The 17,026-nt window shown below is 38.4% G+C and overlaps 1 protein-coding gene across 1 annotated transcript; it reads left to right on the top strand.

Moving 5' to 3' along the window:
* Positions 1-6,737: 6,737 nt before the first annotated feature.
* LOC121995854 lies at positions 6,738-15,248 on the top strand. Its single transcript, XM_042549628.1, has 23 exons — positions 6,738-7,290; positions 7,441-7,546; positions 7,651-7,752; positions 7,933-7,992; positions 8,066-8,144; positions 8,288-8,435; positions 9,134-9,257; positions 9,392-9,572; positions 9,815-9,843; positions 9,950-10,098; positions 10,450-10,552; positions 10,647-10,742; positions 10,830-10,870; positions 10,989-11,112; positions 11,246-11,308; positions 11,420-11,479; positions 11,557-11,718; positions 12,256-12,329; positions 12,394-12,487; positions 12,700-12,839; positions 12,910-12,990; positions 14,854-14,959; positions 15,054-15,248. The coding sequence occupies exons 1-23, from the start codon at positions 6,899-6,901 to the stop codon at positions 15,126-15,128; spliced, it is 2,589 nt and encodes an 862-aa protein (XP_042405562.1). The 5' UTR covers positions 6,738-6,898; the 3' UTR covers positions 15,129-15,248.
* Positions 15,249-17,026: the final 1,778 nt, after the last annotated feature.

The raw sequence follows: 17,026 nt of genomic DNA, 5'->3' as shown, positions 1-17,026 counted from the left end.
GTGTTAAAACTAATATATGATGGTGTTAATGCCAACGAGACATTGAACGTATTCAGGTAATTGAACACGTTCAAAGGTTGTTTTATAAAAAATAAAATAAAATTCTCACGTGGTGTGTGAATTGAATTGAACGCGTTCAAAAATTGTTTCATAAGACTTGTATGCGTGCACTAGGTGAGAGAAATATGAGAGGGACACATGGGTGCCCTCCCATATTTTTTTTATTAAAAAAAAAAAATTTAAAATTAAAAACCAACAAATGAAATTATTTTATGCAATAAATATATTTAAAAATATTGTTATTATTTATTTTAAATAATAATCATTTAAATTGGATAAATAAAATAAAATTTATATTTATTTAATATAAAATAAGAATAAAGATAAATGAATGCACAATGAGATCTACAAATAATAAGTGTTAATGTTCAAATTAACATAGAAAATGAATATGTTAATATAATTTGTATGTGTCATGTGGATCCCCATAATAATGAGTGTTAATGATAAAATTTATGAGAGACTGAAGATATTAATATAATATGTATGCGACATATTCTTACACTTTTTAATAGAGACTAGATTCTCTGGTCAATAAAAAAATGAACAAGGGGATGAATCACTTACAATTTAAATCATATTGTGGTCGCGATCCAACTGTAATTAGTTGTGATTCCTCTATGGGTTTATCGTCCCCCAAGTTATAGTTTGGGTCGGGATGAGTGACCGGAGGCTGCTCGAAAGCCGTCCCCTGTTGGGCGCTCGGCAGTCTGGTCACTTGCCTACTATTGACGGCCTCAGGACGGCCTCTAACCATCCATCTCGACCCAAACTATATTATGGGAGATAGTAAATCCAGAAAAGGATTGCAATTAATTACGATTGGATCATGATTACAATTTGATTGTAATTATAAATGGTTCATCTTTTAATATTTTTTTTTTATAAACAAAGAGATCTGACATCCTTTTAATGAGATAATGGGTATTATAACCCCATTAATGTGGGTGTTATTTCTGTTTATCTCTATTGTTAAGTTATATATTTTTTAACCCCACTAATACGGTGTTATTTATGTTTATCTCTATTGCTAAGTTATATATATATATATATATTGTTGGTGCAATATCCTTTAGGTCAAGATTGACCTGGTTGACCAAGCTTGAGTCTTGATTTGGGTTTTGATGTTTGACAATATATTGGGCTTAGATGATATGGACAATGTAGGTGCAGTTGTTCATTTGGAGAGATTGTTGATACAATTCTCGTTTGGTCAAGGTTGACCAGTTGAGATGTAAAGGAGAGTCAAGTAGGTCAAGGTTGACTGGATACTTGACTGGAAGTCCTGGTGAGTGAAGCTAGGTGAAAGACCTAGTGAGTGAAGCTAGGCAGAAGGAAAATCCTGGTGAGTGAAGCCAGGTGAAAGACCTAGTGAGTGAAGCTAGGCATAAGGGAAGTCCTGGTGAGTGAAACCAGGCACGAGGAAATCCATATGGATCAAGGTTGATCGGGCATCTGGTATTGGGAAGTCCAAGTGGGTAATGGAGGACCGGACACTTGGCACAAAGAGAAAGTCCAGATGAGTCAAAAGTTGACCGAAGTCTTAACGGTCGTAAGTCCAATAGGGAGTTGGCATGGAACTAGGAAGTTCGGACGTAGTAAACTTCCGAAGACCATAACTTTTGACTCGGATATCGGAATGAGGTGATCTCGGATGCAAAACGAAGCTAATTTCAAGCTCTGCACAGATTTCTGCTTCCCAATCGATTGGCTAATCGATTGGGGGGTTCAATCGATCAGTGGATCGATTGGTTGACGCAAATTCATGCAGAAATGGGCTGAATCGATTGGGTAATTGATTGAAACTTCCCCAATCAATCGATCGATCGATTGGGAGAGTTTCCGAGCAAACAATAAGCTTCTGAATCGATCAATTGATCGATTGGAGCGCTGGAAATCGCTCGAGAAGCCTTGAATCGATCGGGCAATCGATTCAAGGTGATTCCAGAGAGCACAGAGGCACTCTGGATCGATCGGTCAATCGATCCAAAGTCTCCCCAATCGATTGGGAGCAATCCAATCGATTGGGATTCGACCGTTGATGCAAATATAGACGTTGGTGAACGTTTTCTTCGACACGGCTTCCTCTCTTCTCCACAGACGAACACAAAACTTCTCCACAGCGATCTTTACTTCCTCACCGCCAGTTCTTGAAGGTTCTTGGAGGCTCATCCAAGTCAAGAGACGATTTGCAACAAGAAGAAGAAGAAGTTAGGGTTTTCATTATAATCTTGTAAGATTCATTTGTATTTTGCTTCTTTCTTTCTCATTGTTGTATTGTGAGGTTGTAAGGTTTCTCCGCCTTCGGTAGTTACTGAGAAAAAGTGTTTTCATAGTGGAGGGTGCGTGAGTGTGTGGATCCTTGGATTAGTCACCTCTTGTGAGATGGATGTTGGGACCTTGATGTTCGCTAGAGGGGGGTGAATAGTGTCTCACCCTAAATCGATTGCTTCCTTCACTATTGTTAGCTTTGCAGCGGAATACAAACAAAAACAAACAAGATAAACTAAAAGCAAGACAAAGAAAGGAAATGCAAACCAAGCTACACGTTTATTTAACGTGGTTCGGAGATTAGGGCTCCTACTCCACGGCTGTCCGTAAGGTGGACGATCCCTATCCATCGGTGGATTAGCCCCCGGTGAACTCCGGCTATCTCAAGTCGCTCCTTGTGGGTGGAGAAACCTCACCACAACACCAACCAAGACTCTTGAGACTAGTAGACTACTAATTAGGGTTTACCACCACTAATTTCGTCAACCTTAACCAAGCTTCCAATGCTTAGTTATATAGGCCACAAGTTAGAAAACCCCACCTACCAGTCGACTGCCAAAATATGCAGTCGACTGTCCTTCGTGAAAATTCGACCGTTGCAGCCCAACGGCTCGATACTAACTCTCTTTTCGCTCCCAGTTGACTGCCCCAGTTGACTGCACCAGTCGACTGATGAAACCATCAGTCGACTGGTACAGTGCTGCTACAGTGCCGCTACAGTACTGTTACAGTACCCCCTAATTCTATGATTTTGCCCCGAGTACATTCACTCAACACTCGTTCTCGTCCGACTAACCTAGACCTAGCCTTCTAGCCTCCTTCATCAGCCTTGCGTCCCTCGGATGCCTCCCCATCCTTCACATCTTGCCTTCTAGAGCTTCCATCGGCCTTGTCATTGTTGTCGGGTCTTCCTTTGCCAAGAGGTCGCGCCTCCGGGACTTCATCCATTGCCAAGTCACACTTGGACTTACGTTGCCAAGACTACATGCTTGGACTTACACCGCCAAGACTTATCCTTGGACTTTACTCCTTTGCCAAGATCACACTTGGACTTTCCTTGTTGTACCTGTATCCTGTACACTCACAATGCATATCAAATACAACAATAAACCTAACTTAAACCTTTGCCCAAACATCAAAACTTAGGGTACCCAGATTGCTCCAACAGTGGATACCAAGTAAAATCCATTTGTTAGCATTGTTGTAGTGTTTCTTGTATTTTCGCTGCACATCTTTGAAGAAACAAGCAACGTCAAGCACGAAGATCGCACCGAGCTATTCACCCCCCCTCTCTAGCTACATTTTGGTCCTAACATATATATATATAGAGGAGTGATCTCCTGCGCGCTTGCACAGTGCGCGACTGTGCGAGTGCGCAGGAGATCACTCTTTGTTTTTTAAAATATTTTTATTTTTTAAATATTTTAAATTTAAAAAATCAATTAAAAAAATTAACATTTTCTTATATAAATTTCTAATGCATTAATATATCCCCTCAACATATTACAATACTCAATAAATACTTAAATTTATTTTATTTTATTTTTTTTTAAAACCAAACACTATAACCTAATTAGAAAACCTGAACCCTAGAGATAAAATCTAAAAAAAATAGCTTAAAAATTATAATTCAATTGGGAAGTTTGAAGTATTGTAATATGTTGAGGGGATATATTAATGTATTAGAAATTTATATAAGAAAATGTTAATTATTTTAATTGATTTTTTAAATTTAAAATATTAAAAAAAAATTTAAAAAATGAGTGATCTCCTGCGCACGCGCACAGTCGCGCATGTGCAGGCGCGTAGGAGATCACTCCTCTCTCTCTATATATATATACAGAGTTGTTCTGCTGCGGAACAACTCCTGCGGACCGTTGCGGACTGCGGACGTGGCAGCTATCGCGTCATAAGGCAGGGCGATAAAGAATTATTTCGCCTAAGCCCTAACTTCGTCTCGACAACTCCACAGGGTTACTTCCTCCTCGCGTCGTGCCGGCACACGAACCAGGCCCTCGTGCCCTCCCTCGCGCCTAGCTTCTCGCGACCGCTGGCACCTGACTCCTTGTCGTTGCGGACCTTCTCGTTGCCGCCGCGACCAGCCCTCGGCTTCCCTCCCTCGCAAGCTCTGCTCGCAGCCGCCGCCCTCGCGACAGACGACCTCGTGCCGCAACAAGGCTTACAAACAAGCTGTGAGGCTCGGTGAGACGAAGCTAGGCTGCCCAAGCTCTCGGCCTATCTAGGGTTTCAGGCGCCTCCCTCACACGTCCACCCAAAGAATCTAGGGTTTCTCTTGCAGGTACAATCTCATTTGTTTCTTTCTATTTCTATTGCAGGTTTGATCTTATAAGAAATCAGTAGTTTAATTGATGTTCGATCGCAGTGTTTTGTTCCGTTCGACTCATCAAATTAGATTTTGTTTAGTTTGGCAATCTTGATTTTATACGACATATCATTGTGGTTTTTGTTTGGTCTTCGAATGTTATTGCTCTTCGAAGTAACAGCATCAGTTGCTATAAAAAATTTGGTCTTCAAAGTTTCTTTTGAAACTTGCAGTTTCTAATGCAGTTTTTAACACTTATGTAAAATGTTATTGTTTAGCGTAATTTTATTAAATTTTTACTGTTTAGGTTGTTAGTTTCTTTTAACATCAATACCCTTTTGTTCATCCCTTAGATTTCTTTTAAAATTTCAAATATCTCTTTCTGTGCAACCTACACCCTCAGGCCCTCCATACTCTATCTCTAATAATCGCATTTGTTAACAAGTTGGCACATTAGCCTCTGCAAATTGTTGTGTTAAAGCTTTCTTTGCTGCAGAAACATTACGATGTGAGCGTAGCAAATGCACCTTTGATGGAGTTGCGAGTGGATGATTATGGGTTTCTATAAAGTTACTGACAACCCAATTAGGTCCACTTTGTTTTTTGACAAATGCAATATTTGACTTACATCCTGTTCTAACTGACCCACGTGCTCTTTCCCTTGTCAGTTGATCAACTTTTGCATGTTTATTCCACCGTATTAAATATGTATGGCCTTCTTTAAAGCATACAATTTGTTTCCACGTTACTTCGTTTGTTATCTTATTTTTCTTGCTTGTGTGTATCCTTGAACTAAATCCAGCTTCTCGTGCATATTGGTTGTAGAACGAATATGCATCCTCTAGTGATGAGAATTCCATTCCAATGTGTGGCTTTCGATTATCTGAAACTTAGGGAATGTATTCCTGATCATCAACTCTATTGTCTTCCATTTCTAGGCGCCCTCATATTATAATTGACAATAGATAATTAGACAAAAACCACAACTTATTTCTTATAAAATAAAAACTGCAAGTTAATTTAAAAACATTATCCAAATCTAATCGGATGAGTCAAGATTTACATAACATTTTGCATAAGTGTTAAAAGAAACTAACAACCTAAACAGTAAAATTTAATAAAAGTACGCTAAACAATAACATTTTATATAAGTGTTAAAAACTGCATTAGAAACTACAAGTTTCAAAAGAAACTTTGAAGACTAATTTTTTTATAGCAACTGAAGCTGTTACTTCGAAGAGCAATAGCATTCGAAGACCAAACAAAAACCACAATGATATGTCGTATAAAATCAAGACTGCCAAACTGAACAAAATCTAATTTGATAAGTCGAACGGAACAAAACATTGCGATCGAACACCAATTAAACTACTGATTTCTTATAAGATCAAACCTGCAATAGAAATAGAAAGAAACAAATGAGGTTTTACCTGCAAGAGAAACCCTAGATTCTTTGGGTGGACGTGTGAGGGAGGCGCCTGAAACCCTAGATAGGCTGAGAGCTTGGGCAGCCTAGCTTCGTCTCGCCAAGCCTCACAGCCTGTTTGTAAGCCTTGTCGCAGCACGGGGTCGTCTGTCGCGAGGGCGGCGGTCGCGAGTAGAGCTTGCGAGGGAGGGAAGCCGAGGGCTGGTCGCGGCGGCAACGAGAAGGTCCGCAACGGCGAGGAGTCAAGTGCCAGCAGTCGCGAGAAGATAGGCACGAGGGAGGGCACGAGGGCCTGGTTCGTGTGACGGCGCGGCGCGAGGAGGAAGTAGCCTTGCGGAGTTGTCGAGACGAAATTATGGCTATATATATGATTGAACGATTAATAATTAATTGAGATGGATCTCGAGTTTAAAATTATTATTATTATTATTATTTTAAAAATTTACTAATTATTAATTTGACGGTAACTAGAGACTCGTCCAATCTAATCAGCTACTGCTACGAAACAGTTCAAAATAATTGCTCCAATAATGGAGACCTGGTCCATATGAAACACGAGAAAAAGGGAAAAAAATAAAAAAAAATAAAAAAATATATATATATACGAGCTCGTTTTTTTTTCTCCTACAAAAAAGAAGAAAAACGAGCTCATATTTATCTTATTCACTCCTCAGCCCAATGTCCATTATTTTTAACCATCTCCTTCCCAGAGTTCATCAGTTGCTTTATTCGGGCTCTTTGCTCCCTTCTCCACTCACTCCAATCGGGGGCTCTCACGTCGATCGGCGGCAGCTGCCCGAGGCAACATTCCGGTCGCTATGCGGGTAGCCGTGGTGGGCGCGGGGATCACTGGGCTGGCTGCGGCCTACACATTGGCGAAGGCCGGTGCGGAGGTAGTGGTCTACGAGAAGGAAGGCTACTTGGGCGGCCATGCTAAGACGGTCTCTTTCGATGGCATTCTCCTTGACTTTGGCTTCATGGTCTTCAATCGAGTGACGTATCCCAATATGATGGAGTTGTTCGAGAGCCTTGGCGTGGAGACGGAGGTTTCAGACATGTCGTTTGCTATAAGCTTGGACGACGGCAAAGGATATGAATGGGGAGGTCGGAATGGTTTCTCTAGCTTATTTTCGCAAAAGGCCAATCTTCTTAATCCATACTTTTGGCGAATGATTCAAGAACTTCTCAAATTTAAGGGAGATGTCCTCAAGTAAGCTTTTATTTGATTTATTTTATTATTTTTTTATTTTTATGCTTTCTCACAGTCACAGCATGCAATCGATTTCCTCCTAGAAAAGGTTTGCTAAACCCTTACTATTGTTCTCGATATGTTTGGAAAACCAACCATTAATTCTGAAAGGTACCTCGAGAAGCTGGAAGGCGATCCAGATGTAGATCGCAATGAGACGCTGGAGCACTTCATCAAATCTCATGGTTATTCTGAGTTGTTCCAGAAGGGTCATCTTGTGAGCTTAATCACTGTTCATTTGGTCCGAGAATTTGTATTCTTTTTCAATGTTATTGTAGTAACTTGTGTTTGGTTTGTACAAACAATTTTGTGAGGTTACAGATTCCAATTTGTGCCACTTTCTGGTCATGCCCTCCCAATGCAGTACTGCATTTCCCAGCTTATTATGTCCTTTCCTTTTTCCGTAATAGTCACCTTCTTCAGGTTAATATTCTTCTGCCTTAACTTTGCTGTTATTTCTACTTTGTTTGTGATCATCCATCTTGTTATTCATTCTAACTAGTGCGCTACAAGCCTCTTTAGTATTATTAAGTTAACACTTTTCACTCCATACCACATTTTTTTATCTTCTTTATCTTTATGATGCTCTCAAACACATGTCAGCTATCTGGTGGCCCACAGTGGCATACTGTCAAGTCACGTTCACAGAATTATATTGGCAGGGTAACCTTGTAAACTTGTGTATCTATAAATTTGGTCAGAGCTATATTTTTAACTCGATGCTTATTATAAGCAGGTAAGAGAAGAACTGGAGAGAAGATCATGCACAATCAGAACAGGATATGCTGTGCAATCAGTTTTTAGTACTGATGGAGGTAAAGTGCTTTCCTGTATATGATTGCTGATCATTGACCAGAGGTATCAATTGGATCCTCTTGATCAAATTTATTTTGATAAACTCACAGATCAAGATTTTTTATGATCATCTTTGGTTAAATACAATATGGCTTTTTGGCAGGATGCTGTGTGGTAGGAGCAGATTGCTCGAAAGAGATGTATGATCAGTGCATAATTAGCGCCCATGCCCCGGATGCTTTGAAGCTTTTAGGAGAACAAGCAACCTTCGAGGAGGCAAGGATACTTGGTGCCTTCCAATATGTATATAGGTATGTTGCTGTTGTTGAAAGCAGACATGCTAAACAGAGGAGGAAGTAAGATGGAGACATGAAATTCCACCTTTAAGTCTTGCATTGTTAAGTGAGACTTATTAATCGTATTTAAATACCAAGATGTCGCTCATTGGAGTGCCTTGGCATTTTGGGTAGGATTGGACTTCGATGATGACTTTAACATGATATTTGAATCAATGTTGAGCGTAACAAGTGAGAAAGAGAATATTAAACTCTACCTCTTAGTTTAAGAGATTAGTACATATAGATGACAGTTATTAGTTTTAACTAAGTATGATTTCAATTATGACTTTTGATTATTTGGGTTATCATTTAAATGCATCTAACCAATTCATAGATGTCACATCTGATTATATGCTCAAGAGTCATTAAATCAGGCTTATCTCTACATAATACTTCTTGTTCATTTGATATAGAGCAGCTGAATTAGATCTTTAATTTGCCACTAAGTTGTAAGAAAATGAGGTCTATATTTAGCTGAGAGTGAAGCTTCTTGAACATGAAACAACCTTTCCTTTAGTTTTTCATGGATATGGTCTTGCTGGATAATAATGTTATCAAATTTAATTCAAATATTAAACTTGAGGAAAGCTCACACATACATGTCATTATAATATTACTTTACATTTTCTCATTCCCTCACCAACTGAAGTATAGTGTGTTTCTGTGTACAGTGATATTTATCTTCATCATGACAAAAGTTTGATGCCTAAAAATCCAGCAGCATGGAGTGCTTGTAATTATCTTGGGGCAACACACGATGGAGTGTGTGTCACATATTGGCTAAATGTGTTGCAGGTTTGCTGTGCCTTTTAGTTTTTAAGCACATATCATTAATTTAACATCATGCATTCTTTGAATTTGGTTTGTTAGGAAGAATATCTCTTGAAAGATTACTAACTGTCAATGATATGGTGCAAATATGTCTGCAGAATCTAGGTTCAACCAAGCTACCATTTCTCGTAACTCTGAACCCTCCGCGTGTTCCAAAACACACCTTGCTTAAATGGTGCACCAGCCATTCTTTTCCATCTGTTGCTGCCTCCAAAGCAGCCTTGGAGCTAGAAGATATACAGGGGAAAAGAGCAATATGGTTTTCTGGAGCATACCAAGGTAAGCTGTGGAAGTTGTAGTAATCAAGAGTTTGGTGTCAAATTGAGAGTCTTCTTCTGGTACCATTTCATTCCAACATTTTAGCGAGTGTTGCGCGAAAAGGGCTAACTGAAACCAAAAAACATGAATTGACAAAACCAAGTTAAGAAAAATTTAACTGAAAGGTCTAAATTTCGAATTGAATCAAACTTCAACTAGAAATTGAAATTGAAATTCTCACTTATTTGGATGGTGATTCACAGGTTATGGCTCCCATGAGGATGGACTGAAGGTGATAGAACTACTTCTTGCATTTGGATTTAAACACAGAATGCTTTACAATCATTAAACATCAACGAAATGAAATGCTTGATGTGCAAATCACAATTCTTTTACAGGCAGGCATTATGGCTGCCAACAGTGTGCTTGGAAAAGATACTGTTCTATTGAGAAACCCAATACATATGGTACCATCATTAATGGAACGTGGAGCAAGACATTTTGTGATTAGATTTCTTGAGAGTTATATCTCAACTGGTTACTTAACGTTAGTGCATTGATTTGCTTGCATATTTAGATTCACCTTGGAAAAGGTCATTTGCTTATTGGTGCTTGTAAAACTGTAAGTTGTGATCATAGTACAATGGCAACAATGTGGAGTACATTATAGACATCAAAATTAAAAGAAATGGTATAAATCACACAATTACCAATACTTGCAAGTTAGAACATCATTTTTTTTCAGGAATTAACTAATACATGGTTTAATATAACCTGAGAGCAAGCAATTGAGATGGATATCTGTCAAGCATTAGGCTCTCTAGAAACTATCCAGTGTCTGCAATTTTAGGCTTCACATGCAACATTCCTTTGAATCCATGCTACATCATAATTGCAGATTGCTAGAAGAAGGTGGCAATATATACGAGTTCAAGGGAACGAGAAAGCAAAACACGAAAAAGGCTATTCTTAGAGTTCATAATCCTTTGTTCTATTGGAAGGTCCATTTGTTTGCCTTTTATGAACAGTCCTAGTTTGAATACCAATTACAAGTGCACCAGGCCAAAAACTTACCCATCATATCTATCTTGACAGATTGCCACTGAAGCTGATTTAGGTCTTGCAGATGCATATATAAATGGTTACTTTTCATTTGTTGATAAAGAAAAAGGTCTTCTGGATTTTCTTTTGGTAAGTGCACAAGCTGAAAGATTAGATACCAGTTTCTGTCACTCAACTTGCAATTTTAATTAATGTTTTCCTTTTTTTTTTTGGTAGATTCTTATAGCTAACAGGGAACTGAGGAACTTTTTTGGAAGGTATTTTAGGTGTCTCCTTTCATTGATTTTTTTTTGGTTTTGCTGAATGCATTACTGATACTATGCACAAATATGAAACTTGTTTCTACTGCTAAAAATTTTCTGACAAAATAACCAGAGGTTGGTGGACACCAATGTTTGCAACAGCAGGATTTGCATCAGCAAGATACTTTTTTAAGCATATGTGGAGACAAAACACTATAAAACAAGCAATTCAGAACATCTCCAATCATTATGATCTGGTTAGACTTTAGCTGCTATGCAAACTCCTTGTAAACTTTTTCATTATTGTAACTCTAATAATTGAATGAAAATCTATATTAAGTGGAATCTCTTTTTTGGTTTAATCTGGTAATTAACTTCATCTCATGACAGAGTAATGATTTCTTTTCTCTGATTTTGGATGAGACAATGAGCTACTCCTGTGCCATTTTCAAGGTTCAGAACTTCTATTTTGCTTGGTTTGCGTTGCATTATTCTTTCTAACATTATATACAACTTGTGGTTCATTTATTAGATTCTAAAATTCCTTCCCAAACAAATTTTCAGACACTGAATGAGGACCTGAAAACAGCACAGCTTCACAAAATCTCTCTTTTAATTAAAAAGGTGAGCATGTTGTTGGAGCACTTTGGTGTCTCATTTCATTGTTAGCTCAATTCTTATCGTTCTACTTTAACATTAAGGCTCAAATTGATGGAACACATGAAGTTTTGGAGATTGGTTGTGGTTGGGGAGGTTTTGCAATCGAGGTTGTTAAGCAAACTGGCTGCAGATACACAGGAATCACCCTATCTGTGAAACAACTGGAGTTTGCAAAGAAAAGATCTAAAGACGAAGGACTCGAGGTTTGTATTCTTCATCTGGGCACTTATAAATATTTGACACGAGATTTGTATTGGGGTATCATGGCATTCTGCTTGGGAGATGAGATAAGCTAAGGTTCACAAAGGCAACCAATAAAATGGTAAATGGTTCACAGCATCAACTTGTACTACAGTGTATGCTTTGTTCAGTTACTAGTCCAGGATGATATGATTTTTATAGTAAAGCTTCTCAAATGAACACTAGGTGTAAATGTAATTAAGGAAGAGGAAAACCAGAGTAGACAATAGTCCCAAAGTATAAACCGAAAAGTATTCATGGCATAAGAGGTATTTTATGGAATTAATGGGTGTTTGCTTTAATACAAAATCTTGTAGTCTTAGTTGTAACTTGTTAATTCATTTATGATGAAGGCTTTCTCTACAGGAAAAAATGTGAAGATTATAGAACATGTTCTTTTAGTCAAACAATAATGATTCCTGTCTTTGTTAGAACTCTATAGCATATAGATTCCTTTGAACAAATACATATTCTTTACCAAAGCAGTGGCCTACTTTCAGGATTCCATTACTTTCATGCTGATGGATTATCGTCATCTGCCAAAAATTCACAAATATGACCGTATCATCTCTTGGTATTGTTCACTCAGAACTTATTATCTTGACATATCGTATTACTCCTACTAATACTAGTTACAGTGAGACGGTTGAAGCAGTAGGTCACGAATTCATGGATGAGTTTTTCAGCTGCTGTGATTCAGTTCTGGCTGAAGATGGCATATTTGTGCTCCAGGTTCACTGAATGGCTATTATTTTTAGTAATATTTTTTATCTTGTGCAAGAATGATCATTTGACTGTTTAGTTATCCTCACTGTTAGACATTTTTATTTTTGTTCTAGTTTATCAAGCTCATCATATAAAAAATAGATCAACAATAATAATTTTTATCGAGCTAATCATATAAAATAGATCAACTCATTTTTGATATAATGGTCGCACTGCAGTTCAGCAGTATTCCAGATCAACGCTACGATGAATACAGGAGAAGCTCTGATTTCCTCAAGGAGTACATGTTTCCTGGACTATGTGTTCCTAGTTTGAGCAGAATAACAGCTATGAATATGATGGCTTCATCTAAATTCTGGTAACAAGTTTTTGTGTATATAGCGATTTCCATATCCTTTTGGGTTTTCATGTGTGCCTTCATCGCATAGCATCGAACAACTTGAGAACATTGGCAACCAGTACTATCAAACACTCACAAGCTGGAGGAACAATTTACTTGCGAATAAGGAGTAAGTGCCTATCGTTTATCAGTGTTAACAATACCTTTACTATATCTCAAGCTTATGGGAGAATTGGTTAGCCAACTGACTTATATTGAAGTAAAAACGAGATAAAGGAAGCTGTAATTAGCAGGAAGGGCTTTTTTTTTCTCAACTTTGTTGAGATTTGAACCCTTGCTCTATGGTAGCAATTCTACTCTGTACTACCCTGAGAGCATCCAATTGACTTAAACATATGGCAAAAAGGTGATTCGTTCGTCCCAACACCCCCACTAATCTGTCCCTAGGCCAACATAGAGAAGGTAAATCACGGGTGGTCACTAGCCATTAGTGCAGATGGCTAAGACATGGGGGAAGCCATGTTCGGACACATCGAGTTTCAACTCCAAGACCTCATGTCGCAACACCCTATGCCTTAATCACCGCACCGCCCCAAGGGGACACCTAATTGATTTAAACATGGTGGGAAAAGGCGACTACGCTTGTCCCCAGCGCCACCGTCAACCTGTCCTAGGGCCAACACGAAGGAGGTAAATTACAGGTGGCTATTAGCTTTTGGAATAGTGACTGATGCATAAGGGAGACATTTACCTCGGCTATGTCGAGATTCGAACCCCAGACTTTATGGTGGCAGCACCTCATGCGCTAGCCCTAGATCGTCCTGAGGAGACCCCAATTGACTTAAACATGGTGGCAATATGAACCAATTGACTTAAACATGGTGACAAAAGACGAATACGCTCGCCCCAGCGCCCCCGTCAACCCGCTTCATGGCCAACATGGATGAGGTAAATCATGGACGACTACTAGCCTTTGGAATAGTGACTAGCACATAAGGGAGGCATTTACCTAGGTTTTGCCAAGATTCGACCCCAGACCTTATGGTGGCAATATCTCATGTGCTAGCCACTAGACCATCCCAAGGGGACATCAATTGACTTAAACATTGTGGCAAAAGGCGAAACGCTCGCCCCTAGCACCCCCGTCGTATCCGACCCAAGGCCATCATGAGGGAGGTAAATCGCAGCATCCGAGCGAGCATGTGACGGATAGGGTGTAATACGGGGATAGGGGATTTATTCCCCAGCTGCCCTGAGGATCGACCCTGTGACCTCATTGTGGCAACACCCGCCACATACCAACTCGGATGACCCGCAGGGTCATCAATTGACTTAAACATTGTGTAAAAGGCGGGTCCCGCCGCCCAGCGGCCCCCTAGGCCTAGCCCCACAGGGATCCTAGGAGGAGGTAAATCAGCGGTGAATGCTGGCCCGGGTAAAGCGTGGTGTCTCCGGAATTTAACACAGCCGGCCCAGATTATTCATCCAGTGCGCGTCCGTTCAATTGACTTAAACATGGTATTAGAGTAAGAGGTCCAGAATATAATTTCACAAGTACCCCACCTACATACTTTAACAATCACTAGTGTATTACCATATATTGTGAGGAGCAAAATCTTATAACTGATTCTATCATCAAAGCCAAAATGGAGATGGATTAGTTGCTTCATATGAACCGGAAAGCCGAAACACTAGTAACAAAGGATGAATAAAAGCACTAATGCTCATTTACTCCGGAGGATAGATCATTCAAAGGGTGAAAATTACCGAAGAATGAAGGATAGATTATCATTTTCAGTTACTTTTTGGCCTAAAATCTTGACCTTCACCGCCCGCTACCCTCCCCTAAGTATGATTCAGCCCTTTATTATCTGTTATCCAGAGTAAACTAAACATAACTATTCAATCGCCGAAAACACACGGTAGAGGACAAAGTTCTGGATTCATCAGATAGCTTGCTAGTTTTTTCTTCTATCTAATCTTAGCGGCATATAATTTACTATAGATACTTTCCTGGCACTCTATTTTTCAGCAAAATTATTGCTCTGGGATTCGACGAGAAGTTCGTGCGTACCTGGGAGTACTATTTCATCTACTGTGCTGCTGGTTTTCAATCGTGCACGTTGGAACTCTATCAGGTATTTGAAATCATATATACAAATGCTTGGAAACTAAAAAAGAGTCACTTTAAGTTACAAATCACTGATTCTTGTTCATGTTTGAATGATGCAGATTGTGCTCTCTCGTCCCGGCAACGTTGGAGCTTTTGGCGACCCATTCAAGCTCCCCCACCGCCATTATGTTTGAGCTTTTATTATAGTTGCATGAACTTTTGAATCGCATGGTTGGATTGACAACAGACTTGCTATCGTATCTAGTATTTGCTGTATCTTTTTGCTACCTCAATAAATCTGCTGAAATTGCATATCTTCAAAAGCTAACAAAAACATTCAATACGTATTAGCCAACTAGAGGTTTTTGATCTGACAAAAAATTGAGAGTTACAGACACAGCATGACCATCAGCTATCTAGGAAAAAGATAGAAATAAGTTTATTAAGAAAATAATATTCAAAAGTGAGTTAAAGGAAAACAGAGTAATTAGTTACAAGCATATAAAATTCTAACAAAAAAGGGTTTAAAACCAAGAGCAATTAATTTCTATGGAAAAGTTCTATGGCATAACTTCACATAGGGAAGGTCATAGAATGCAAACCTTCAACAACTAATCCACAGTATGCCATAAAAAACATGTTATTCCACAGTGAGGCCATTAGTTGTTCCAAAATTACCTGATCGGATAAGTTTCTTAATGAAAATCCAGAAAAGCTCAGATAAATAATCAGGATATCAAATTGCTTGATGAGAACATATAAAATAAGCCACCTTTTTGGCAACAGTTTCCTTTCCTTTCTTTCCCTTAAATTTGTTTCCATAAGTATATGGAGAAAGTGGCCTGAAGGTCCAGCATAGATAAAACCATAGAGCTACAAAATGTTTACAATTTGCATAAAGTGAAACAATAACAACAACTAAATAAATTTACATAAAGTGAAAGAACAAAAAAGAAAATTGTCATCAAAATAAGATAAACTTCATTCGGGAAAACAAAATCATAAACTTCTGCAGCTTAACCAAACAAAGATTATTGCTATAAAATAGGATTGTGCATTTGTTAAATATCAAAAAACATTAATCATGGTTACACGACTTTATATATGTTCAAGTAAAAGAAACCGATGGGTTCAAATTTTGAGAAAGTCGAGATAAATACTTTCTTTATGTGTTAGTCATTATTCCAAAGGCTAGTAGCCGTCCGTGATTTACCTCCTCCATGTTAGTCCTGGGACGAATTGATGGAGACGCTGGGAGCGAGTATATTTACCTTTTGCCATCAAGTAAAAGAAACCGATGAAGACAGTTAGCTTGGCTACAAATGCGCTCTTAATGGTATTCAAATAAATTTAAAACTAATGACCGATTCGAAGAATGTACACCATATTTTGCAGATTAAATTTGAAAAGCCATAGACAGGGACAAACAATCTCGCTCTTCATTCCACTTTATCAGTTGATCAACATTATAAAGAATGGACAGGGAATAACAAACAGCAACCGAATAGATGCATTCTAAATCCTCACTTTTCTCCTTCTCGTAAGTCATGAACAATCTAAAATGAAAGAATTGCACATACTTTATTGTGTATTTCACAATAAATTAAAATAACGCCGACAAACTTATTGAAAGGAAACATACTCACTACAAAAAAAAAATGCAGCGCTGAATGCTGATAGCAACACGATTGATGCAGCGGCAGCGCACCAGATATCTACGATTCAATCCCCAACTATGATGGATTTATAGAAATTTTTCTTCTAAATAGGACATGTAACTAAAAAATATTGAACTTCTTGATCAATATCCGTCATGAACATTTTTTGATTTATCCTACTAATCAATGAAAAAATTCCATCAGAATAGATGGATCACTCAGGACTAATCAATAACATTAATTGGATTTATTCTTTTTTTTTTATAACTTCTCATGGTTCAGTCAAACTAAACTCCACTAAGCTGTAATTCGATCTAACTCTGCCCAACTTAGACTCATTTAGCTTCATTCTTGGTCAGAGCTATTAGTATTTGATATTGTATTCAATCTTTATATCATATGGATTCTCATTTTATTTTCTCATATTCAATCAT

Source organism: Zingiber officinale, chromosome 6A (assembly GCF_018446385.1).
Source record: "Zingiber officinale cultivar Zhangliang chromosome 6A, Zo_v1.1, whole genome shotgun sequence".
Lineage (NCBI taxonomy): Eukaryota > Viridiplantae > Streptophyta > Magnoliopsida > Zingiberales > Zingiberaceae > Zingiber > Zingiber officinale.
Note: the sequence above shows the minus strand (reverse complement) of the source record. Positions and strands in the feature narration are given on the sequence as shown.